This window comes from Ptychodera flava, chromosome 15, assembly GCF_041260155.1.
Source record: "Ptychodera flava strain L36383 chromosome 15, AS_Pfla_20210202, whole genome shotgun sequence".
Taxonomy (NCBI): Eukaryota; Metazoa; Hemichordata; class Enteropneusta; family Ptychoderidae; genus Ptychodera; species Ptychodera flava.
The window spans coordinates 16,187,753-16,212,905 of NC_091942.1; the positions used below are offsets into that span (position 1 = coordinate 16,187,753).

A 25,153-nucleotide genomic window follows, 5' to 3' on the forward strand; every position below is an offset into this window, starting at 1 on the left:
CAACACATTTTTGAAAACATCACATCAAAATAAAAGATTGCATCTCCGACATCTCGTGATTTGCGTGAATTGTAAGGGGTTACCGACCATGCGCACATGGACTGACCTTTGTCAACGGCTTGAACATTTAAAAACAATACAACAGCGTCGTCTGTCGCTGCTTTGATCAGGTAGGCTATGCTACGTACACATTCGTACCTTGTAGTTTAGCGTAAGCACTTTGGAAGGTTTTCTGGTGGCGGTACTGACGCCAGTTTCTATTCTTCTGATTTATTTAGTCCAACTCAGATTTTGATAGTATCGGTGGTCAGCTGTGGGCTGGGCTTCTGTTCCTTTGCCAACAAGGGACGCTACGCTATCGATGTTTAGGCGCCCAAATGTGAACATGATTTAGCCAGTCATGAACTAGTTTCGCGCGCAGTGTCAAGATTTTTATATTTAAACTCCGTTTGCCTTTGCACCTGTTCACGAACGTTAAGCAGCATCTTTACACTTTGTCCTCAATCAAATTTTCCAAAAAATTCCAGTTGCATTTTTGGGGCTTCCGGGTTGCTGAAGTAAGCGACCAGTAAATCTCTCTGGCAACAGTCCAACTCCGGGTGGCAGGAGCATATCAAGTAGTAACGTTCTCGAATTCCATTGACTTTGTGCCAAATTTTAGTATATTTGTGCAGCCGTGACTACTCGAGATTCTGCTAAGTGATAGATGTTGTATCTCAAAGTCACAAACTTTTCAAAATTTTTAAAATCCTACGTTTGACATCACATCATCCCTCGTACGGTATGTAAGTATTATCATTGCGTAACTTTATCATCTATAATTTATCTGAAAAATAACTGTTTTTGCGTCCGTTTTAGAGGACGCGTTAGCGATATACACTCAGGTCTGTTTGGTTCAGTTATTTTCACTTGTTTGTAAAGTGTTGAAGTCAAGTAATCACCTATGCCACGTGTGATTTGTATAAGTTGCATGTGAAATGAATAATTTCCCTTTGTCGAAATGACTGTCATGTATAATGTTAAACATCTTATCAAGTTTTATCATAGTACTCGCCTGATTCCACCACTTTCTTAAATATTTCCTGAAAGATTTCAGTCGTTTTACAACAACAATTAAGTGTTTTATCCTTTTCAAGATCATATTTTTGGACATGTATATGACTCCCTCAGCCTGTGTTACGATGAATATTTGTGTGAATTGGCGAATTGGAAAGCTGAAAGAGGCATCCATTTTTAAAAGTATCTGTTCGGTAATACAACTATTCTCAAAGAAAAGAAATGTGCCTTGTGACAGTTACGGTATTTATTTTCAATGTACCCATATTCATTACATGAACAATTATCCCTCAAAGATACACGTAGCTTTTCGAAATAGTTCCAATGATAGTTAATGCTTGTTTATCATTCACAGAATGTAGTAAAAAGTTCATCTGTCAAAGTGTGTGTTAAGATTATAATTGTAAATGACAAGTTTATTATAGAGGCAGGTAAAATTCAATTGCAGATATTTTATCATAAAAGAACAGTTTAGACTTTAGTTCTGCATGAATATTAGAACTGTGAGAAAGAAACACTGAGTATGGAATTTTGTTTCATGCTTGGCGTCAGGATAATCCAGCTGGCATACTATATCCCATAGTAATGTAGCTATTTTAATATCGTTTAAACTGTGGTGTAGGTCTCCTCACTTGGCCAGTATAGTTTTAAATGTTAATCGTTATCCTATTGTCCACTTTGTTCTGTTGGCCGGCTGGCATTGTCACTTGCGTGGAAACAACACAGTAGACCTGATGCTTTGGAATTTCATTGTTGGATTGACGACACAATAGAGGACTGGGCGCCGATATTAAACCCTGCTATTTAAAGCAGAGCTCTTTTCAGCTGTTACTCTGTTCTTTTCGCTTTTTTAAATGGTGTAATTTATGAGTGAGCTGGCATGTCCATGTGTGCTGAACTAGATTACCAAGGCTAAAGCATATTACCCAACAACAGAGAAATAAAAAAAAAGTTTGTTTTAGCAACAGGCCTGCCAGTGGACTTGTACGAGCCTGGTTTGTAGCTTGAGTGGTGGTCACATCGCAGGATATTTCGTCAGTTCTGGTGTTCCGGTGTTTGCAGATGTACATCAGAACTTTCTAGACACTTGGCTTTTATAAATCATGGGTAACTTGCTCACAGATTTTTTTCTTGTGGTGCTTTTTAGTTCTGAAGTGCATGTAAAGTGTACAAATAATTACCACTTTATTGAGGGCATATACTTGTTGTGACTGTCATAAGATCTCAAAGGGAGTGGATTTTTTTTGCAGATTCCAGCAGAGTCTTGTGTTATCACTGTTGTCATTGTTCTCCTGATCTCTACCTCACAGACAACACAAAATTGCAGGGAGTGACGTCAACAGAATGGCCAGCATGGAGTCAACTCTTGAAGTAACCAAGCGTCTGGATGAAGAGTTTGACCAATATTTAGCAGCCATGAAACCCTATGTGCTTAAGCTACCTCATAAATCAGGTATAGAAGCTGTAATCTACCTTTAATTAGAGTGTGTAACTGTATCAAACATTCTTACATCACTGGGTATCAAGACTCTTAGTCTTCTGAAAATGTGATCTAGGGACTGGTAACATTGCTAATCCCTTGGGCACTGAATCCGCATCTGTGAAAATCCAAAGCATTGGCGTGGCTTCAATTTCATGTACCCTATGTATCCTTCAGGTGCATTTCAATGCCACATGAAAAAAATGGCAGTATGTGCATTCCATGAATTCAAACATCTGGAAAGATTCTATTGACCTTGTTGACCTTAAAATTTAACCACAGGATGAGTCAGTTCACAATGACTGCTCTATGTTCCAGTGTTCCATCAAATGCTGTGAATACATTTAATCATGCATCCCTAATAGTCTGCTCTCAAAGTTAGTGTTGCAGTAGTGAAACTGGTTCTTAGTTATTAAATTGAACATTTTTTTACACATTTACCGGTACCGGGTATCATCAAATAACTGTTTATTTCCATGAATGAAAGTGATATTAATATTCTAAGGAATCATATTTCTTTATTGTCTAAGTGCTCTTTTGTTATAACAAATTGTTTAATTTTTGTACTGAAAATTCATTTACAGTGTTCTCCTTAGGAATTTTCATGAGAATAAAAGTGACTGTTACATAAATGAGTTTCTTTTGTCTTCCCCTATACTCTTGGGAGAACATCGATGTGTACAGTGCATTGGTCTCATTGCATGAAAATATTTCAATACTTTGTGTGTTGTGATATTCCAAACAGAAAGACAACGATGCGCCCTTTGGATAAAGAAGCTCTGTGAGCCACCAGGGTCAGGGGTCACTGGAAGGTAAGTCTCAGCCTTGATTTCCTCACCTGATTGGCTGCTGGCTTGACAGAAGGGTAGCCTTCCAATAGGAAAACAGAGATTTGCTGAGTCAAATGTACCCGCTATAATGATTGGCTAAGATTCTACATCATGAAAAAGGTCTCCACAGATGCCACATATTATTCTTAAGACTTTCAAATTGAAGTTCTGTTTTACTTTTTTACCCTTTTCTCAAAAGGACTCTGACAGAAACCTTGCCGTAAAAGAAAGTCTTTTCATGTCGAATCAAAATTTATTTTCTCTCGACTTTTTTCTTCTTCAGGAAAAACAGGAATCTGTATGCTGAGTTGTTACAGCATATGTTGAAAAGAGGTTTACTTGAAGGTCCCTATGCCCATAGACCAGACCCTGGACCATTGGCTACTTTGCCTTCATACATGGTAAGATGATATCATGTACAAATTGTGTAAAACAGCCGTTTCTCAAAGAGATGAGAGACCAATATGCAAATTAAGTTCACCATCAGTTCCCCTTACTATCTTCCCAGTTATCAAGGAGTGCTGTAGGTTTCTTAGAACAACTATTTTATGACAGAACTGTGTTGTGTCGTGCTGTAGGTTTCTTAGAACAACTATTTTATGACAGGACTGTGTTGTGTAGCCTACAGTCATTTGGGATTTAGTTTACTGCTTCAACGACATCAATATCAATCTGTGTACAGAAATGATGTTGTAGGTTTTGGATATAAAGAGGGCCTCTTTAGACTGAAACGTTTCTTCAATAAGAACAAAATAAATCTGTTTTTACATCCACTCAGCCTCATACCCATAGTTTTGTATGGTTTTTGGGTACAATGCACACAAACTTTTCTTGAAGAAATTTCCTTCATTGGTTATGTTCTGTCACAAATCAAACCATGACTTTTACTTTTTTTATGTCAGTCATATTCAACTATTGAATCATATGGTGTTCACCCACAATTCCCTGTAAACAGGTCCACAATCACCATTGATAACAATGAATTTGGACTAAACCATGGTGGTGAAAGGGTTAAACAGTACCTTCTGCAATTATTGCCCAAGTCAGATAATGTCTGTTGATCCAGTCTGTCTTCTTTCTCAAATCCAGAGTCTGTTTTGGCCTCTTTCTGTGTGTTTTCAACTGCTTGTAAAACCACCCACCTTTCAGAATTTTGAGAATTTTGTTACTTCATCCCAAGAAACAGAATTTATTTACTTTGGCCAAATCTTAGGTATAGTAAGATCAAAGTCTTATACCTTTGGAACTGTATATAAAATTTTGACTCTTATATCGCAAGACCATCCTGTATACAAATGTAGCTAACTTCAAAGCTTGTAAAAGTTAAAATAGAATTATCAAGAAAAAACATAGATGTGAGATTACTTCCACAGTTGTTGTATTTTCTGTTTGTGTTTTGTAGGCCATATATTTTGACGAGCCAAAGAAAAAATCTTCGGGCGCCAGAAACTCAGATGAAGAGGGTATTTCACCACCTGACTGGGTCCAAGGAGAACTCGGAGAAACGTTTGTAGCCTCCTCCCCCTTATCCTACACTCGTTCCTCCAGGCACATTGGAGAACCTAACGCCACTTCCACCATTAGAGAGAGATTTCATGCTATTGTTACATCACCACAGAGAAGGTAATACCATGCAGCCATGGCGAAAAGTAGGACGCAACAAAGTGTTGCTGTTTGGTTCAGAATGTCCAAGCAGAGCGTTGGACTGTGAAGCTGATAATTTTTGCATACAAAGAAAAGAGTACCGCATGTTTGCATGTGTTCTATAACTTTGAATATGTTTAAGAATTTATGCACAAGAGCAACAGTAAAATTCTAGTTACAATCCAAAGAAAAACTCATCGTTTTAATTTCAAAAATTTTCACTTCTTTCAAGATGAAGAAAAATTCATTATTCTAATTCTAAACATTTTGCTTCTTTCATGATGAACCAGGTTTTGTTGCATGTTATTATACACATGCTCTCTGTGATGTAAGAATTGTGTTTTGGTTCATCCTTACAAAATTTCAACACTTCGGGAAAACTCTGAAAATAAATGGGAAATCAATCCTTTGTAAAACAGCAGACATGTTGAACAGAATACTCCAGACATGGCTGTATGGTATTACACATTTTAAACTATATTGTAAGCTGGGTAACATTTATAAGCTAAAAATAATTCATTCAACATGCTGCTGGTTTTGGGACACTTCATATATCTATAATTTTCACTAATTTTTAACTGTAAATTTTTCACTATCCTATATTTCACAAGCTGTAATTATTATATATAATCTGATAAAACATTCCATTCCAAAATATATATCATAGTAACCAAAAAACGTACTAGCTAAGAAATTTTGAACTAAAAAGCATAGTTAAGAAATTTTGAAATCTTTATTGTCTTTAAATAAAATTCTGTCATTGTAAAAATGTAGAATGAATATATTTTCTACAGGAGAACACACACTACTGGCGGTATGGCAGGTGATCATGCATCCTTAACCCCACCAGCTCGTAAACCGTTGTTTTCAAGAAGTGCTGATGACAAACCTCCGCATGGCAAAGTAAGTATTCCTATGTTATCTCGGCTTCTATTCCTAAATAGACTGTGTGAACCTTCCAGTTCAGAACAATGTATCATCCCAGAGTTTTAAACAGGATGAGAATATAAGAACTGAAGTATAAGAACTTTGAGGGCATCGAAAAAACCCATCTTACTGCTCTGTATCTGTATTGGCATAATACTGTATGGTCAGTGTTACATTATGTCGCTCATTTCTTTTAAAGTCCGAGAAAAGTTGAAGGTGTATCTCAAGCATAAGGGGTGTCTACTCTTCCTTAAATGGGCATATATTACTTTTCCTACTATTTTTTGTGTTAATTTGGTAGCTTTTGTTCATATTCTTCTCCTATACATAAATTGATATATTCTCTTAGCCTCAGCAGAACAGTGTAGTTATATTCCACCAGTGAACTGTGAATTTTTGTAGCAATATACAAGGCAAGTATTTTTTTTCCTTCTTCCAAAAAAAAACAGGAAGAAATTCGCAGTCGTTTCAAACCCTCATTTACATATTCTTCTGATGAAGAAGACCATTCAGACACTTTCAAGAGATCCAGAAGTCCGCCGCCAAAAACCGAGGTAGGTAATGTTGTCAACCTTGACAGTCTTGCAAGTGTTGAATCTGCATCCTGTAGAAAATTTTGTTTTCCTTGGTAAGATTCTGGCATATCGTGTGTGTATGGACCCCAGTAAATACTGTAAACAGTTCATACCTACCTTGTCCTGTTCTTCCTCCACTCACTGGTATTCCACTTGATTGAGTGAGTTCACCGGGAAAAAAAAGTGAAGTTCTTAAAATTCGTACATACCACATATCCAGGTTATCTGTCCATGTCACATTAATTAAGAATTATTTGGATAAACAGTGTAACATTCACTTTGTACTTAAAGAGTACTAATGTAACAGATTGATTCCAATATTATGGATGTAATTTTACAACTTATTACCAAAAATCTGCAATTATTCTCTACTGTGGAACCAGCTTAGCATTTGTTTTTATGCTTTTGCTTGGCTGTGCATAGTAGTAGTGTGAGCATGAACATTGTGGTTATGGCATTTTTATAGGTTTCTATGGTAAAATGTTTTGTCTCATTGCGTCTTTTTACTATAATACCGTAATAGTCTAAATATTGTGTCATATTTGAATACAAGCAGGAAAATCAAACAATCGTGTCTTATAACTGTCACTTCCACAAGACTCTGTACTCTAAATTTATACTATTTTGTTGCCCTGTCTGTTTATATTCTTGTGTTTTAACATTGACAGGAAACCAGGTTCTTCCATGACTGGAATCCAGTGACAACGTCAACAAGACCAGGTGCTACTAGAGGTAAGAGTGACACATTAGACTGTGTGTATAGACTGAGTGTCATAGTGTGAAACAACAATGCTAAAACATCTTATTCAAGCATTGGACATGATTTTGCTCTAAACAGGTCACAGACACAATTCAAGCACACCCAAAATCTTTATATGTCTTTGTACATTTAACCCTTTCACCACCATGGTTTGTCCCAAATCTGTTGTTTTCTATGGTAAAGTTGGACCTGTACACAGGGAACTGGGGGTGAAAGGGTTAAACTTGCTGGGTTAGATTCTTTTTACTCCTGCACCAATAGAACATTGTAAGTGCACCTGTGAAATCCATCGTACTGTTTATCATAGAATGTATATTGAGTTATTTGGTAGTTCAGTGATTTAATTATCTACTTTTAACCACAAGTTATCAGGTTGTATCAAGTATAGAATAATGAAGAGAAATATTCAAGGGAATGTCATCAGTGAATGTGAAACATTCGTCACTTGGGGGCGCTCTTTGTAATCCTTTACAATGCATGATTGCTCTTGATTCCCAAAATTGATTGTAAAATAAAGTAAGATTGAAAGTAAAATTGAGATCCTTTAGTTACAGGCAGTGGTAGCATTACAGTCTCAGTGCTGTTCAATGTGACTGCAGTGTGTGACAGAAGAGAATGCTTTAGTTTATTTTTCAAAGGGCAAAACTATGTCAGAAGAAGGTTGAAATCATTTCTAGAGAGGCGTATGATGAAAAGTTTGTGAGTCATAAACTTCTAATATTCTCACCTTGCATTCAATCTAATATATTTATTTTATATTCAGAATGTTTGGTGTAACACTCTCTTGCAGGCGTATCGTCATTCCGGGATGAGCCAAGTCTGGTCAGCAAGTATGAGAAGGAATTGGAGATGAAAACAAAAATGCTGGAGGCCAAATTTCATGAAGAGAAACTCAACTTGCAACAAAAACATGACGAAGCTATTCAAAAAGTAAAGGCAGTTTAAATGCTTTCATTTAAAGTCTGTAGTTTTTTTACTCTTAAGTTGTCGTCGAACTATCGTTTTTCCCCTTCTGATCATCATAGAAAATAAGTCAAATCTAAACTGTACCACCAAAAACAGCTCTGTAATCTTTGCATTGAAAGTGTTGTGGTATTTGATTGTCTTATGTACAATTTTACAATTTTGTATTTAATTCATGCTGGAACCAACATGTTGCATACAGGTTTGACACTCAGATTTATATTCAAATTTTTTTGAAATACTTTATTGTGGGAATTTTTGAAATTCATATGTTTGATTCATATTTTCAGATTCTTGACCGTAAGAATTTAGAAATTGAAGATGTGAAGTCTCATTACCGCGGAAAAACAAAAGAAAATGAAGAAACCATAAAGAAACTGGAAAAAAAAGGTATGAACTTTATCCTAATCTCTGACTTGAATTTGTTGCATCTTTAGTTCTATGATTATCTATTTTCAATCGGTGTTTGACAATCTCTGTTCCTTTCCTTTCAGTTCAAACACTTGTCAAGGAATCTTCCATTATTAGAGAAAATAAAGACAAACAAATAGCTGAGTTGAAGAAAATGGCTGAACAGACCACACAGAGTTCTCAGAATGAATATGAGAAAAAGGTAAAAAAGTTTTGCGTGATTGTTATTCATATTTTATCTTTGTATCACATTGTGCTGTAAGGCTTGCATTGTCTAAGGTCAAAATACCTCTGTTAACATTTCACTCATGAAAGCAAAATCTCTGAATGTCTGCCAAGTGTTGATACAGAATTTGAAGCTATAGCATATTAAGTAGTGTGGTAAAGATACAGTAATGTTCACTTACTTGTACATCTTACTATAAAATAATGCACCTGCATGTTCATGTACAGATCTCACAACTTTTCTCTGAAGTCACACATTTATTTGTAAATATACCGGGAGATGAAAAGCGTGGACAAGGAAACCTTGGGAGAATGAATCGCAAGCAAATGCTATGTCAAACAAATTTCTTTTCTGCTAATACCTAGATGTGTATGCATATCGTATGTGGTATTGTGAATTGCAAAAGCAAATGCCTTCTTTCTGTATTTTGTGAACAATACGGTAGTTTTCATTTTCAAAAAAGTACAAAAATGAAATTTGTTTTTTTTATGTGAGCAGCTCCATGATGCAATAGCAGACTTTGAACAGGAGAAATTTGACATGCAGAAACAACACACCAAGAACATCCAGGAACTGCTTGATGATACAAACGCCAGGCTTCAGAAGATGGAAGGAGAATACAATGCTCAGGTTGCAGCAAATGTAAGCAATGTGTAGCCAAATATGGAACAATGTAGCCAAATATGGAACAGTGTAGCCAAATATGGAACAGTGTAGCCAAATAGCCAAATATGGAACAGTATAGCCAAACATGGAACAGTGTAGCCAGATGTGGAACAGTGAAGCCAAATGTGGAAAGCATTGCCAAAGATTGGAGTAAAAAACCCAAATATGGACATAAATGGCCAAATATGGTAAAACAGTAAATGAAGAAACTCAATTCCATGGAATTTCTGTCTGGCAAATTGACAACTTATCGATTATTTTAACATTGGAGAAACATAGCAATGCTGTTTGTGGTATTCTTGTAAGATATCTAGGAGATAACTATTTTGAACAAAAACACATACGTGAATCTAAATATCTTTAAATAAATATCTTTAAGGAAATAAAGCAACATCAGCTTCTCTGAGGGCACACTGTTCAACTGAAAGCAAGGCTTCGTAAAGATGAAAGAACAAGTTAGTGAATTTAGTGTTTGCACCAAAGAGTGTGACTTTCATCTCTACAGGCAATGCTCTGTTCTGAAATAGATTTTCAACTACAGAAACTTTGAACAGATGAGCATCATGCTAAATACGAAGCAATCTGGTAAAAGGCTTTCATAACACCAATCTGATAGACAGAATTGCAAAAAAAAATCAATCATTGATGTTTTCTCTTTGATTTTGTTTCACAGAGCAATGTGATCAAAGAGTTGGAAGACCGTGTACAGCAGTTGACACAGGAGGCTGAGACACACAGCTCCACAAGAATCAAACTTGGACAGGAAAGACTTGAACTTGAGAGCAGACACAACAGACTTGTCAGTGACCATGAAGAACTCAAGGCAAAGTAAGTGAGAAATGAGAGACAAAAATATTCTCCTACCTGTAATTTCTATATATAGGTTATCCAATGTTCTTATTCTCAGTTGTCATAAAGCCAGAGGAAAACCAGTGGTACATTTATGTTGGTTGTAAAGTTTTTTATATACTTTGGGTGACATTTTTCAGTTATGTCAAATGTGACCTGCTTTGCTTTTGGCTATTATCATACTTTGGTTGACAAAAAAACTGACAGATTAGATTGTTTATAGTAGGTCTTTTACAACACCACTGCCAATAGACTGAAAAAATGAGATAAAAGATTAAGATTTACTGACTGTAAAGGCATAAGTAATATGAAATTTCAACCCTTTGAGTGCTGTAAATTTTCCCACCAAAATGTTTGTGTGAAATTTTATCAATTTTTTATTAAATTTTTGCAATTTTTTTTGGACAATTTTAGACCAAATGGACATTACTTTTCATCGGCTACAGTTTTCAATCAAAATTTTGGAAAAAATCTGAAAAAAATTGTCAGAGGTACATTTTATAAAGGCGACAAAAATTGACTTTGGCGCTCAAAGGGTTAAAAAGTGTTGTTGCAACAAACCCAGCTGTTGATAGCTCTTTAGCAACAATGGTGTCTTTGAAATGATCAGTGTTATTCTAAATGGAGTCTGTAAAAACTCACTTTCACCAGAAAATGTCATGATATTATTAATTCTGAATTCATCAGTAAAAACAAAATATGCGTCGATAAGTCCACATAATTCGATAACCAACATGTATGGATTGTTATCTTAACCACATCTCATGACTTGTCCATGCAGGTATTCTGCTTTAGACAAAGAGTACAACCGTCTCAGGGAAGATCATGACAGAGAGGTCAGACAGGTCAGAAACAAAACAGATGCAACACTTGAATATATGAGACAGGAACATTCACTCTCAACAGCCAAGGTAAGATGTCTGCTCTTTGGTCTTGTTGCATTTGAAGGAGAATTGTTTTTGGCTCTAAATGTCAAGTAGTTCTCTATTTCAGAAATTTGACTTTCAGTCATTTCTGTGTTTCATGTTATTTGCAAATTGTAAAGTGTAAAATAAATAAACTAGCTGTAGTAAGAACAATGTGGAGAAAAGCAATTGCAAAAAATGCTCGTGATTTCTATTGTGAAACATGAGTTGAGTTTCAATGTTCATTCATAAATACTCATAATTGAACACTACTCATAATTTTGATGGTATTTGAATAAAATCTAGAGTATACTAGAACACTGTCTTTCATCTGCAAAACATAAACCTTACAATGAGACCTGGCGACTCACCAGTGCGTTAGAAATCATTGACTCTTTCACAGTGTACAGTGACTCATCCTGCTTAACCCTTTGAGCGCCAACGTCAATTTTTCTCCCCTTTACAAAATATACCTTAGTCAATTTTTCTCTGATTTTGCCAAAGTTTTGATAGAAAACTGTAGCCAATGAAATATGATGTCCATTTGGTCCAAAATCATCAAAAAATTTCAGAAAAATTCAGAAAAATTGACGAAATGTGGCAGTAAAATTTTGGTGAGAAAAATTACAGCACTCAAAGGGCCAAACTAGATGCACCTTCAATGGTCTTGCCAAGAGACGCCAGTGCACGCATTGTGTAGAGAAACTACCCAAGCTCACTAAGCTTGGCTACAAAATGCTTGAATCGCTGAGGGCGTAAAGACACAGCTAAGTTGTGTAGCCAGCCAATGACTGTGAGAGAGCTCTCATGTTTTGCTTTTCTTTTCATCTTTTCAGTCGTCAGATAGCATCAGAGACCTGGAACAGCAAGTTATGCAGCTGAAACAATCATTACAAGAGAGTGAACACCAACGACAGAGACAAGTCAGGGTGAGTGTTACAACTTTCCTAGTTCGACTCTCTCTGACCAGCAAACTTTGGTACAATATTATTGTGTACTGTGGCAGAGGTTGGTCTGCATTGAGGGAAATTTGGTACTAGCAAGAGTGAATAGGCGTCCCCATCAAATGATCTGTATCAGAAACAAAGCCAAACCAAAAAAACAAACCCATGATCATTCAATGTCTTCAGCTATTTTTGTGAACTTTGTTCCCAGAAACTGATATCAAGAAATAATTGGTTTGTTTGAGTTCATCAGAGTAAGGGGTAACTCTTTCAGCTTTATCAATTCAAGTTTGTTTTCTAGTCAGAATTTTTTACATCAAATGATGATAATGAGAAGATTAAACATACCACTACAGAGATACAAGATAGCTAACATTTTATGCAACAGAATTGTTTTGCATTGAAAGAGCGTTCACTGTATAAAGGAACAATCATGACACTTTCAAATTGTTCATGTGTTGGTAGGAACTTGAAGCAGTGCAAAAACAGGACAGAATGCACATGGAACACCTACATGACAAGAAGGTACAGAGTCTGAAGACAGAGCTGGAACAAGAAAAGCATGATTCCCGCAGAAAAATCAAGAAATTAGAAGATGCTGTGAGGTAAGGAGATGTAGTGATTTGATTTGATTGCCATTACAGGGAAAGTATTCTCAGGTCTTTTTGATGTTGGTCTTTGTGTTGTCAATAGCATAGAGAATATCATATGCTATCAGTACTGTGGGGGCATCATGGCAATGTGGGTAGAGTGAGGGACTCCATGATCAAACGATTGTGAGTTTGAGACAGAGATGTGTCCAGAGAATGATGTGTCCCTCAGCCCATAAATGGGCTTCTTGTCCATTGGATGATAGAGTATTAAAATACAAAACATTATTCAAGCATTCTACGTGAATTGAAGATTACAGACTTACAAGCATACTAAGATATAGATGTAGACATGTGGAATGCCTTTTAAGAACTTCTATGGATTTTGCCATTCTCCAGGGAGAAAGATGAGCTGATTGAGAGAATGACGGATCAACACAAAGTGCAAGCCCAGCAGTCTGAAATGGCTCTGGAAGATTTCAAAAAGCAAGTGGAGAAGAATTCTGGGAAAATGTTTGATGAAATGAAACAACAGGTAAAGTGCGCCATCAATTGTACCACATATTACTCTAGTATCAATGTAAATGTTCTTGGTTGGTTGTTTCTTTCTGTGAACAATCTTGGCCAATTTAAAAACAATCCCTTTTCATTTTAGGGGTATGTTTTCCAGTGATATTCTTAACAAACCAATTAAAATAGTTTGTGATATATGAAAAGCTGACAGTGGTTTCCAAATGGATAGAAAAACCCATTCAATGTTTATCAAATTTCCTATGTTACCTTTTCACAAGTCTAAACAAAATTGTAATCTTCCAAAATTAGTGTTATAGCAACTTATGGACAGACTGGATTTGTCAGTGCTGTGGTAATCTGATTATCATATTGCCATGGAACCAAAAATCAAAGGCTTTTATACTTCCTTCCTGTTTTTTTTCTTTTTCAAATCTATTTTTGTTGTAAGAAAAAACAGTCTTTTGTGTTAACTGGGATGACATTACAATACATAAAATTTTGTACTATACTGATAGAATATGTTTCAGTATCACTTGATTCTAGTGTTCACTAAACAAAATGTAGTTCGTAAATAGCGAAATTGAAGAAAAACTACATTCACAGTAAATTCAATCATTTTCTGTGCATTATAATCCTTAAAATTTCTGTTTTTTTATGAGCAGATGGAGAGAGTGGAGTCAGATCTCACAAAATCCAAGACACTGAGAGAAAAACAAGCCAAAGAGTTTCTGAAACAAATGGAAGAACAAAGCCATAAATATGAACAGGAGGTAAGCCTGTGTCATGGGTCAGAGGTCAGGGGTGGAGATGTGCATGGAAAGTTTTAAGTGAATAGTTCATAATTTACATTGACATAGCCTACATGTTTATAATTAGGTACCTTTATAAACGATAAACACAACAAAATGAACCCTTTAGTGTAGAATTAACCTCCAGAAAACTGGTATAACTTTCAACCTATCTAGCCCCCAGTGGTATTTTTTTCACGTTCAGCGTTAAAACTGTTTGTTTGAAAGTGGACTAGGATACACTTTACACATTATATTTTGATTATCAATCATCTAATTACAGCACAACGATGAAAAACACATTTGGCTCCATCTTTCAGTCTCTTTGGGTGACACCTGTACAGGTGGGAATGTTTTCAACTGAAGTTCTAACATTACTTTTTGCTCTCTGATTTTCTCAGATTGCGGAAATGAAGCTGAAGTTTGAGCAGGAGAAAGCCAGCCTTCTCAAGGACTACCACACAGAGAGGGAAACCGTGCAGAGGGAACATGATGCTGAAATCGAGAAACTCTCCGATAAAATGCGAACAAGTTCTGAGGACCAGGAAATCAGGTCTAGGGAGAGACAACGCCGAGATGACCAGGTGAGGGGCAGTGGTCAAACATACTTTATCACATTACTAGAGATGTGGAGTTATCTTTGTCCAAAAATTTCGAAGTCATATGCTTCCTAGACTTGAAAAGACACTTTCATAGAACACAGAATGGAGTCAAAGAACTTGTAAAATCTCCAACAAATACTTTTTCTCACTGCAGTTTTTCTACTATTTTTCAAGCTTTTTGTCACTTGTATTTTGTGAAATTTTGGACTACGAATAAAAATCTTTTTCATGATCCTTTCAATTTTATCAACCTTCAATTTTATCAATTCTCATGATGTATTTTTTGTAAAATTTTGGTGTAGGTTAAAACTTTTGACTTGTTATCAATTTCAAATGCGCATCAATTGTGTGACAAGTGTTTTATTTACATTGCTCAAACATATTTTTTTTGTGTGGAATGTCAGACTATCTCTGAACTGGAGCAGCAGATACGGGAGCTGAGAGAGGAAGTGATCCAGTCCAACTCACTGAGAAAACAGCAGATTGTGGAGCTTGGTCTACTCCGAGAGGAAGAGAAACAGAAAGCTTCCAGAGAACACGAATCAACTGTAAGTATCAACGATGACGATGTCTGTAGCAGCAACAGTGTCCAAATTAATGTGAAGAGATTTTCAGTTACAATTTTACAGTAATTCAGTCATGATGCAATTCACAACACACAATTCAAAAGTCTTGACAATGATTACCTCTGCCAATTTTGAAGGTTTTTGGCAAATTTTGAAACATACTTTACTCAATTTGGTAAACACTGCTTTCTAGGTTATGACTGATCACTGTGGTAAGCCATACATCTTTTCTGACAAGAAAGTATCTTAGTGTTATTTATCTTTATCATTTGAGACAGGAAATTTTATTTTAACCTTTGCATCAGTTTGGTTAGATTAATGACAGCCCTTATATTCATCTTGTCCCTTAAAGTAGCATATGCTTCAAGACAGATATTCAGACTCTCAAATTTGTCCGTTTCTTTTCTGATCCTATGGAGGCTCATTTTAAAGGCCTTGGAGAGTAAGTGAAATTTTCAGTCTTAGTTTTGTTAAAATCGAAGGTAGCCATTTTGAATTTGAAATATCTGGTACCAAACTTTGCATGATGACCCCAGATTTTAATTCTTGATTACCAAAGACAATGGTTTAAAGTTTCCTTGAAGAAGGTTGAGGTGTGTACTAGCTGAAGGTAAATGAACCTGCACTCAAATGAGATGAATTCTAAGAAGTTTGAAATAAATGGCAGTATTACCCTGTGAGACGTATATTCTAAGTTTGATGTTCTTTTGTGCTATATTCCTAATCAGATCAGCAAGATGAAATCTGAGATGGAACAACAGAAATTGAAATTACAGAGAGAACACAGCGGACAGATGGAAAAGGCCCTTGAACAGGTGAGAGCACTATGAACCTCCGTCCCCTATCGCAACAACAGCTTCGGTTTCACCCAACTTTTCTGTGGGGAGGTGAGATCGATTTACTGTGAGGTAGGGAGGTTGGATTCAGATACTGTGAGAGGGGCTGGATGAATTATCCTGACACTATGATTAAAGGGTGAATCATGCTTTCTCAAAAGTGATCAGTTTAGCATAGTATCATAGAGGGAAATAATATTTCAGTTTTGTCCAATACTCAACTGTGTTGATGTGGAATGACACAGAATGTATCTCTGAAAATGTGTGCATTCCCATCTGTTGGCAATGTGCAAATTACTAATGCAGCAATCAACAGTCCAGCAGTTATACATTATTTTGCTAGTTGAATCAACTCTATCATCATCATCATCAAATTTATTCTTTTTAGCAAATGGCATTTTTTTACCCTCAAGTGATAGTGCAGTGGTTAAACTGTTGTTGTTCAGTGCTTAAAACAGTGGCAGGTCACCTTGGGTCACAGTGTAAGATCCAGTGACAGTGAGTGATAACCCATCCTGTTTCATTGTGTACCAGGATTCAAAATATTCTTGTTTGTACGGAGACAGTAAGAACATTCTAACCCCAAGGAATACATCTTGCCGTGACAGCACCATTTATAACATTTCCATGTTCTTATTCTTGCCAATTCTCTCCATCTGACCAGACTAACAACAGACTGAAAGAGATTGAGAAGGAGTATACACAGAGGTTGACAAAGTCAGCTGAGGTGAGTCACGTCAACTTGTATATCACTGCCATCATACCAGGCATTTGTATTGATTTCACCTTGGGAGGTAACTATGAAGATATCACCGTACACAGCCTTGATTGTATAATAAGTGGTTCTGGCTAAAGGTGGTACCCCGTAAACTGTAATTTTTCACGAGGGTATCATGGTATATCACGGCAATCCTATTAGGGAAGTGGTACCAGGGTTATAAAATCTGATTGCCTTTGTTCCAAAACGTTACCAGAGACACTGTGGCAGACAGTTGTGTTGTTGCCTACCCCCATGCATACTTCTGAATCTTCTATGTCAGTATCACCTCTCAAAGTGCTTGTATAAGTATCATCATGTGTGGAAGCTGTGTAAATATCAACATCCAAGTTCATTGCATCATCTAATTTGTGTGGTGATAGTGAACTACTGAAGTTGTACACCTTTTGATTCAACCATACTATAATCATGATGGTTTGTACCGCATACCAAATCACAGAGATGATAAATAGTGACCAAGTTTATGTCTTTCTATTCATTGACAGACAATTTCTGAGCTTCAGTCAATTCTTCAGGGCTTGAGAGAAGAAGGAAATTGGTAAGTCCAGAATTTCAGTAATTGATCGGAAAACAACAAGCAGACATTCGAGCGGGTTAGTTTGACACATTGCTTGTCAGAGGAAAATATTACCTGACCTGCCCCAAATAATTATGTCTGTCATAATGTACATATCTGTTACCATACCTCTGATCTAAACAAACCAAATGTTTGAAATTATTTCCAGCTGTCCATTAGGCAGGTAACTAAAAGTCTCACTTCCCCAGCCAAAAAATTAGCTGCCCTAAACAGGTGGGCAGGCTGTTATTTCTTGATCTTACTGAAGGGTAAATGCCCAGTCTTTTTGATATTTCACCTCTGTTGCACACTTTGTCTTCACATAGTCTGTACTTCACAGGGTGCAATAATCAGTTGATGATTTTTTTTTCTGACCCACAGTGCCAGAATGGAAAATGATCGTAAAATATCATCAGCTGTGAGAGCCATTGAAGATGAAAAAGAGTCGTTGAAACGGCAGCATTCCAATTTTGTCAAGGTTTGTAAACATAAAATAGGGGGTCCTGTTTTGTTAGAAATGAGATTTAGCTTTTGTTTTTCTTTATTATATCCAATAGATGTGCTTAATGCTGTTTGATCTTACAATATGAAACCCAAGCTGTGACTGTTTGTATATGTCAACCTGTAAATGGACAAAGACAAAGGAAGTGACTCACATGTTTAATTTTACAACACAGTCACTGTACCTTGAAAGTAACTATAGTAACATGAGTGGATCAACCAAAGTAGGAATAAAAATACGTGATCTCTTCTTGCAGTTTTCTATAAGTGTGTCCAATCGAGATTTTTCCAAGTAAAATTCCTTATCACTACAAAAAATTATGAAATTCATCATAATTGCAGGTGATTGGACACCCTTCCTTTGATTAACAGTTTTCATTGACTGTATACTTTCATTCTGTAACTTCTCAGATATTCCCATACCACAGTGTATATTTCTTCATAGGAATTTATGTTTTTTCTATCCTGAATTTTGCAGAGTCTTCAAATTGACTTGGACACCCAGAAGAGTAAAGTCAGACAGCTGGAGAAAAAATTGCAACATCAGGAATTTGACCGACAGGAAAAGGTTGGTAATCTAGATCTGTTAGCTGAAAAAAAGACTTTCTATCATGGTAAATCATAGTAAAGAGAGTTCCCCCTTTTGCCTGACCTTCTGTGTCTGCTAGCCAGACACATCCTCATATGCAAGAACTTCATTTCTGTTCCATAATGCCTCCTGTGGTAACATTTGTTGTTGCTGCAAAGAGGGTAGTAGTTTATGATGATGGCTGGGCACCCTCTGTGATTAGATCCTGTCTGTATTGCCTTGTTTAGAGTCCTGTTTTTTGTATCACACACAGTCCGAGATTCTTCTCAATCGGTGAACTGTAAGATATTTGTAGTACTATTGAACTCAGCTTTTTTTATCTAAAAGTAAATAGGCCGAGTCTGAATACAGCCATCCAGCTAAAAACCAAGATTTACAGTTTCAACTAAAGAAAAATCTAGCCCTGTGTGATGAACAATAAACTAAAACTGAAATCTAAGTGTTTTATTGGTTGTGGCATGATAAAACCCCGGTGGTGGCAGTCTCTGGATGGGTGGGTACCCACGCTCGTTAGCAGAGTTTGAAATGTACCCCTTTTCCCAGAATTTTTCTCTGAAAAACACCCCCTTTTTTGGGAAAATCTGGGAGAAAATCACTGCGAAAAACATCCCCTTTTTTCCGATATCTGGGAGATTTTACCTAAATGTTTGCCAAGACATTTGAATACCATAATTTCAAAGCAAGTGTGCTGACTTACAATCACCTTCACAATTGTGATGTACGGTTCTCCCAGGACGGTTCTGGATCATGGCTTGGGGGACCGCTGCTGGGTTTTACTCTCTCGAGTGAGAAAGCGTCTTGGGAGAAGAACCAGACCTATTCTCGGAGGGTGATCTGAAAAAGTACCCCTTTTTCTCGATTTCACGGACCTAGATGTCTCCGTGATGTCCGACAAAAATCACCACCTTTTCCGCGAAATTTCTAACGAGCGTGCGTACCCGGCTGCTCCGAGACTGCCACCACCGGGGATAAAACTTGTCGTCTGCAAAGAATCTGTCAACTTTCACTCATACATCATTGGCCAGGTACCATGAATTTCCAATATCTTTGGATGAAATCATTTTATGAACCTGTCCTGATAAGCTGCAGTAACCTTGTGAGAGCAATGTGTCGTTGTAGAGGCCATCGTAGTGACTTTTTCCTGTTTGTACCTCTTTCAGATCAATCATCTCCGTCAGGACTACGAAAACAAAATGAAGGGACTCATGCCAAATGACATCAGAGAGGTGAGAAAAAAATCAACTTTCAGAATTGTACCGCTTTAAATCCTTTGTATCACCACTATTTGGTTAATGAGTTATTGTCCACAGTTATTGAGGAGTATTGTAAAAACCCTATTAATTTGACCAGAAAAAAATATTTACAATTTTGAATTGTGGAATTATTTGAAAATTAACAAAGCCAAAATCATTTTAGTGGTGGAATTATTAGGGATTTCAACTTTTTTGACAGTTCAACTTTTTTGACAGTGCTTAAGTGATAAGCTAACATCATGGATGATTGAAACATGTAAAGGAGACTTTCCCGAAGTCTAGACTTAGACATTCTGTGCTGTATATTGTATTATTCTGTGTATTTTATCGAAAATTAAATGTTCAAAACAGCTTTTCATGATTGGTTGGTTGAATTATTAGAGATTGTGAAAGTCCCAATTTCCATCAGTGGTCGAACTGATAAGGGTAAAATAAAATTACGTTTTGTGAAAAAAATAGGGTGGTTGAATTAATAGAGTAGTCGAATTAATAGGGTTTTTACGGTAATAAGGTAGACTGCGCTTCAGGGACATATATTCTGACTTTTTCTAAAGTGTCCCTGAGGATAGTTTGAGCAAAAGTTCAACAGTTTTTGTGGTGTGTATTATACACAGTCAGGTATTGACCAGCTTCACACAAATTTTCTATTCACCATTGTTTCATCAGGAGCTTGAAGACACCATATCCTCACTGAAGTCACAAGTCAACTCACTTCAACAACGTGCAATGATACTTCAAGAAGAGCTGGATGCCAAGAACAAGTACTCGGTCGGTTTTGGATCACCAACGCGGCTCAACTAGGGATTCGTTTGTTCCAGAGAAAAGAAAAAACACATGGAAAAGGAATTTGCTTTGCCAAAGTCATGTTCAGGGTTTTGTTGTGACATTCAAAGATTGTCTATGTCATCCTTTGCTGTCATTGTCAATGTTTTAAAGTTTTCACAAAGATGTCTTTGTAATGATTTTTTAAAGCATTTTAATGGTCAACTTCACAGTTTGCCATTGAACTTCAATCACAGTTTCAAGTTTCATGGATGAGAAAAATTGTATAGAGAATGTAACTTTGGCACTAAACTTGATGGTACAACACAATATTGCACTCGTCCGCTCTCCTGAAGTGTATTTAAATATGTAAATTTTGTGTATTAATATCACAGCACTCAGCTTTGTCTTTAAACTTGTTTGTACAGCGTATTTTTAATGCTCTTCAAAAAGGCACGTCCAAATCCAGTAGTTTGTTAGAGTTCTTTTAAAGGCAGCTAAATGTTTCTCAATGTTTTGTCCTGGTTTTTCTCCTGTCAAACTAAAAGGGTTGATAAAAATATCTTTTGTGCCAAATCTAAAATGTGCCAGTCTCAAATGCTTTGTTTACCATGCATTTCAAAAGAGTGAGTTATGTTTATATGAAAGGGATTTTTCCACCATACTCTGAAATTAAAACAATGGCTTGTTGAAAAATTTCCATGAAAGTAGCAAAAGCCAAGCTACTGAAAACTATATAATTATTCAGTATTACATATAAGTTACTTTCTGTATGTCACGCCTTTGAAGGAGAAATTAAGAAATGAAATGTTTAATGTACTACATGGGTTGAACAGAATGGAACAGAAGCATATTTTTCTTGTGTTTGTTCAGGTTCTTAAGTTTTTTTCAGTAAACTGGTTTGGAACTAATCACAGACATAAAGAGCGCCCTCTATCAGCATATGACTATGTATACTATGCTGATAAGTGTAACCATTATTTATGAAATAGCAATCACCACTGAGTCGTTTTCCTGTATAAAGTTATAGATTTATTAGCTCTGTATTGGTGTCCACTTTTTAAAATGTGCATAGAATCAATTCTTAAAGCTTTTTTAAAGGATTAGAGTTACTGCTGTAGATTCATTGTAACAAACATGGAATTATTTCAAAAGGATGGAGTCAAAACTTTTATTTTGCAACGTAAGTTTGTTTTGAAATCTTACTTGTCATGTCAATAATTTGTGAATATTTTTTGTTTAATGTTTTTGTTCGTATTTTCTGAAACTTAATATTCATGTTCTTTTATGCAAAATGTGTGTGTGTGTGTGTGAGTGTGTGTCCCAGTCTCATATGTTTTCCGTGGGTATTTCAATTTCTGTTAAAAAAAATAAGTTCTTGTATTGTGGAATTAAACATTCACCCTCTACGTTTTATTTGTTGTTTTCAAGAAAAGAATTTAATGCTGTACTTAATTAATGACTAGTTTATAAAGTCAAGCTTGATGCAGTAATGAATTTCTGAAAAAGTTTTCATGTTGTCCAACAGGTACTTACACATCCTCATGTCATTTTGTTTGGAAGTTTGACAAGTACTGTACACAAGAAAATGTACATCTGCATAATTGCCTCTCATTGGATACCCAGGCTTGTCATCAACCAATGAGCAAAGCTTCCTGACATTTTTAAGAGAAGGGATCTGTGTGTCCCCAATATTATTTATAGGGGAGTTGTGTTGTGTGCAGAATGGCACCAAATCACCTTTGCAGTGTGGCACAAACCATTTTATACTGAGGGGCGTAGCACCCTTCACATAACCAAAGACATAATAGGGAAAACTTCCATTTTTACTTTGTATCCATTCATAGGGGATTCAAACCCTTCCTTTAAAGAAGAATAGAACATGAAGAAATTTTTGAGACAAAACTGAAACTCTTAATACAAATCTAATTTCAAAGTATTTCATCGAATGTAGATTCTCTTCTATAATAACGACTACTATTTAATACGACTTTTAACATTAAAAAATGAAGTTCGTGCCTTTCATTCATTATGATGTATTTTTTTAAATACAAGAGCGATTGTAGAGAATGGTTCTATTTTTTATTTAAGAGACAGTCCTAATTTATGATTTTTTAACAAAAATAGCATTACTGTATTTTCAGTATTTTGTATATCGTTGTATGATCCGGCCAATAAAGCTCATCAGTTTTTGAAAACATGGTGTTTTGTGTGTGTGTGTGTGTGTGTGTGTGTGTGTGTGTGTGTGTGTGTGTGTGTGTACACTTGCCTGTGGTAGGCAAGCATCCAAGGGATGGACCATTAGATTTTGTGAGGTGGGGGTGGTCACAATCAGATTGTGAATATTTTTTTTTACAATTGTTAATTTTTGAAATTTTTTTTTCCAAGTGAGTTATGATGTGCTAATTTTTTCCTCAGTGAACTGTCAGATTAATCAATTTTTTCGCGTTCTGATTTTATTTTTCTTATTTTGCAAAGTAGTCTGAAGATTTTTTTCCCTATTTTTTTCTGTTTTTGACCACCCTCTCCCAAGATCTAATGGTCCATCCCTGACATGTATCCTATCCTACATATGTGACTTTACCTTCATGTGAAAACTTGTCAGTAATTGGAGGAAAGAGAATTACCTTTTATAAGTGAAGTCGTATTGCATAGCTCTATTTTGTCCAATATTGTAAATATTCTTTCATCATAAACACCAAAATAAGTGAGGACATGATAACATGAGTGTGAAACCGTCGAACCTACCTACCCTAATTTTCGGAGGCATGTTATCCGACACGCGCATATTTTTTTAATTTGATCTTAACACTCTCAGGTCATGGAGTTTCATGTAAAATTTTCGTGAGTGGTCTCTGACGTCGATCAGAAACGGGGAAACGTCTTAGTAACTGGGACTGAAACTCCTTTCTTCTCAGCTGTATTTGACTATCACCTGTTGCAACAAAACGGTTAATTTTACGAACTTCGTCGCTTGATTCAACTGACATGCTCCATTCCTTAACTCATCGGCAGTATTATCAAATTATAGTGATGTGTATGCCACGAAGCGACATAAGACTCTCAGACCAGGATAACATATTGTACATGCCACGTTTCATTTTTGCTAGTCAAATTATCCTTGGCATTATTCAGAATCAGGGCTCTCAGAATATTTAAATTCAGATTGTAAAGGAGATGAGAGGTTCACTTGTCTTCCGTCTCCTTCACCTTGGGAATTACTCGCTTAGCTTGCTTTATAACCCTTTGAGTGCTGTAATTTTTCCCATCAAAATTGTTTGCAACATTTTACCAATTTTCATAATTTATTATGTAATTTTTTGATAATTTTGGACCAATCGGACATCACATTTCATTGGCAACAGTTTTTTATCAAAATGTTGGCAAAAATCTGAAAAAAATGACCAGGGTATATTTTATAAAATCAACAAAAAATGACTTTGGCGCTCACGGGGTCAATTGGGGTACTCGGGATCTTCATTCAAACATGGACAGTTCAAAGTATGAACTATACGTTTCAATCAGTACATATACATTATTTCAGATAGACAAGCTGAAGTTTACGCTGGGCATAGCTCAAGGTACAGCTTGTCCCATGTCTAGATGTGCCTTCGTAGAACCAGAGCTAGCGATATTGTGGAAGCACGGTTAAAAGACGTGGTTTCAAGCATAGAATAAATGATTATTTATCCGATCACAAAGTATCTGTACAGCTCTTGAAATAATCACACAAGCCACAATTTCCATTTAACGATTAGTTATTCAAGACTGACACGTTACAAAACTACCACGTGAAATTATCATATTAATTCATTTTGTTGAGACTACCTTCATTTTTCTTAATAAAATTCAAACATATGTTGTTTTCGTCAACGTTCGCTAAACAAACTCGTAAAACACAATTAACGTCTTTGTGGATGTCGACAATTAGCTTTGTATGCAAATCGACTTATAATTTAGATTCTGGTGTTTTGATCAATAATGTTGGTGTCAACAACCGCTAGATGTATGAACCTTGTGTAAGATATTAAGGAAATTTTACTAGTAGATGAATGAGTTACTTTCTTAACAGCACGACGATAAGGCAGAGTACTTGGCCTTAGCCTGGGGAGGGGTACAACTCCCCTAGAATTTTCCATACAGCCAATGTGTAAATTTACATAAAGTACTCAAATCCTAGCAAATTTTGGTTCTGTCCCCTTGTCAAATTTGGTCAGGCTACGGCCCCGTACGGGCTGATCAAATGACGAAGTGTCAAAACTTATCTTACATAACTTGGGAGACTTGCAAAAAGCGAAAGTAAAAGAGGGAATTCAAAACTCGTAGTTGATATAAATCAGGGTATCAACAAAACTGCTTGCATGAAAAGATACTTCGCAAGAAGTTTCTTGACGGGTGGGCAACTTTTCTCTTTCACCAGAGAGCGGGGATGGGACGGGCAGGCAACTTTTGAACTTGCCATAAGCAGACGCAGAAGTATCATGATTTATCTTTGTAGTAAGGCTGCGTTCACAAAAAAAACGGTTGGGGGGGGGCTGGGGGAATTCAGGGGGGATTCGAAAATTTTGGGGGAAGTAGAGGGG

At 36.3% G+C, this 25,153-nt stretch overlaps 1 protein-coding gene across 5 annotated transcripts; it reads left to right on the forward strand.

Moving 5' to 3' along the window:
- The first annotated feature begins 68 nt into the window (after positions 1-68).
- Positions 69-22,768, forward strand: LOC139151328 (centrosomal protein of 112 kDa-like). 5 transcript variants are annotated; one of them, XM_070724031.1, is made up of 27 exons: positions 69-170; positions 2,367-2,509; positions 3,282-3,348; positions 3,650-3,767; positions 4,769-4,872; positions 5,805-5,913; positions 6,387-6,491; positions 7,181-7,244; positions 8,063-8,202; positions 8,526-8,625; positions 8,730-8,848; positions 9,371-9,514; positions 10,212-10,366; positions 11,169-11,298; positions 12,129-12,221; positions 12,702-12,841; positions 13,226-13,361; positions 14,002-14,109; positions 14,529-14,711; positions 15,134-15,277; positions 16,024-16,110; positions 16,796-16,858; positions 17,395-17,447; positions 17,847-17,943; positions 18,445-18,534; positions 19,716-19,781; positions 20,475-22,768. In XM_070724031.1, the coding sequence occupies exons 2-27, from the start codon at positions 2,401-2,403 to the stop codon at positions 20,607-20,609; spliced, it is 2,859 nt and encodes a 952-aa protein (XP_070580132.1). In that variant the 5' UTR covers positions 69-170; positions 2,367-2,400; the 3' UTR covers positions 20,610-22,768. The 5 variants fall into 5 exon arrangements, with proteins under 5 accessions (XP_070580132.1, XP_070580128.1, XP_070580130.1 ...); XM_070724027.1 differs by having other exon boundaries at positions 79-170; positions 4,769-4,989; XM_070724029.1 differs by lacking the exon at positions 69-170 and adding an exon at positions 647-781 and having other exon boundaries at positions 4,769-4,989.
- Positions 22,769-25,153: the final 2,385 nt, after the last annotated feature.